Consider the following 1,591-nt stretch of genomic DNA (forward strand, 5'->3'; position numbering starts at 1 on the left):
GGCGTCACGTCCGTTGTGGAAGACCGTTGAGAACAAAGCCTTTCCAGTGCAAGAACTTGTTGGGCAAACTTCTTCATAAAGCATAACTTCTCCATGTTGCTCCCGCCCACCGCAAAGTGACAGCGTAGACTCTTTAATGCAGGACAGCTCAATAGGTGCATGCTCGTCTCTTCGCACTGACCACGCTGGCTTGGTTTCACGGTGTCCGGCCTGAATCCATGGTTAACGATGCGGTGCCTTGTGAGTCCGTGTTTGCTGTGGCGCTGGAATCCGCACGTCGGGCATATAAAGGCAGTGGGGGGCAGTTCCTCGGGGGCATCCTCCTGGAGCTCCCGGTGTTTCCCCGTTATGGGAACCCCTTGGCCCCCATGAAATCGGCGGCAGTGCGTTCGGACTGAATCAATAGAAGCGAACCATTTCAAATACACCATGCATTGTGTTCCCCTCCACCGCTCTGGTGGTAGGGGGCCGTTTACCCTCGTCCTTTATCGGTGCTTCTATCGTGAGGAATACCTCTGTTCTCGTACGCTTTGGAAGATGTGATAATGCTTCGTCATTCCCTTCTTCATGGCTGTGGCGTGCAAGGTAGGGGATTCTTCTCCCTCTCGCTTGAGGGATCTTGGTGTATCTTTGGGTGGCTCTCGCGTCCTATTATTGCTTGGTCTCTCGTGATGCTTGTATTTCATGTGGATTGCCATTCCTCCAGCGTTGCCCATGACCTCTTGGCAAATCGTACAATAAGGTTTGGGTCGTGGTGCCTATTCGCTTGTCGGCTCTTGTGGGGAGCGATGCTTGGCACGAATGCGGGATAGGAGCCCCGTCTTACTTAGGGCTCCGAATTCACAGTGTTTACATTGAGAAGTCAAGTAGTTGGTCTTCTCTTCAACCCCCTGTGGTCGTTTACGTTCTGCGTTTGGGCATGGCAGGTTGTAGAAGTATGGATGGTGCCGTGCTAGACCCCCCTTCTGCTTTATACAACGCCACATGGTTCACAAGCGAGTTCTTCTCGATACTTCTTTGCGATCGAGGGTTGGATCGGTTGCTGTGTCTGGTTTTGTGTGTTTGAGCCTTGGGTCTGGCGGAGTGAGCTCTATCGGGTCACACCGTATGCATACATTTGGCGTTGTGAGCTGTAATACTCGCAGCAGCCAGCCGTAGCGATGAGAAACGCCAGTGCGAAGCCAAGCCAGAGCCGCCTCTTCTTCCCGAGTTAAGCTGGGATCATTGCGTGTGGGGTTGCAATGGCCTGTGATGCTGGAGCGGTGGGTGGATGGTTTGGGCAGCTGGCTACGTATGTGACGTTTCGCCCAAGACAACCACGTCCGGTATCCATGTGTCCTCGAACTGCGGTATATCAAAGACCGCCTTGGCTTTCTTATCACGTGCCTCATTCTTCTTGACGCCACAGTGGCCAAATATAAATTGTAGTCGTATGCGTGCCTTGCGGTGTTGCATGTCCAATAACAGGTTCCATAGTATTCTCAATATGGGGTCTGTTACTGTCAGGGGACCTTTTTGGAGCGCCATGAGGAGTGACAGGGAGTCCGTGAAGACAGAGACTCTGCACGGCCGAGTGTTGCGGCGGGGAATG

The 1,591-nt window shown here is 53.0% G+C and overlaps 2 protein-coding genes across 2 annotated transcripts; both read right to left on the reverse strand.

Moving 5' to 3' along the window:
• Window positions 1-431, reverse strand: DQ04_19761000 (hypothetical protein; the record flags this gene model as incomplete). The annotated part of the gene is made up of 1 exon (XM_009317852.1): window positions 1-431. A coding segment is annotated over one exon (431 nt), but the record flags the coding sequence as incomplete, so codon positions are not given.
• An 856-nt stretch (window positions 432-1,287) lies between these two features.
• Window positions 1,288-1,591, reverse strand: DQ04_19761010 (Tbingi protein; the record flags this gene model as incomplete). Its single annotated transcript, XM_009317853.1, has 1 exon — window positions 1,288-1,591. A coding segment is annotated over one exon (304 nt), but the record flags the coding sequence as incomplete, so codon positions are not given.

The sequence above is a fragment of the Trypanosoma grayi genome (genome assembly GCF_000691245.1).
Source record: "Trypanosoma grayi strain ANR4 Tgr_1976_V1, whole genome shotgun sequence".
In the NCBI taxonomy this organism is placed as follows: domain Eukaryota; phylum Euglenozoa; class Kinetoplastea; order Trypanosomatida; family Trypanosomatidae; genus Trypanosoma; species Trypanosoma grayi.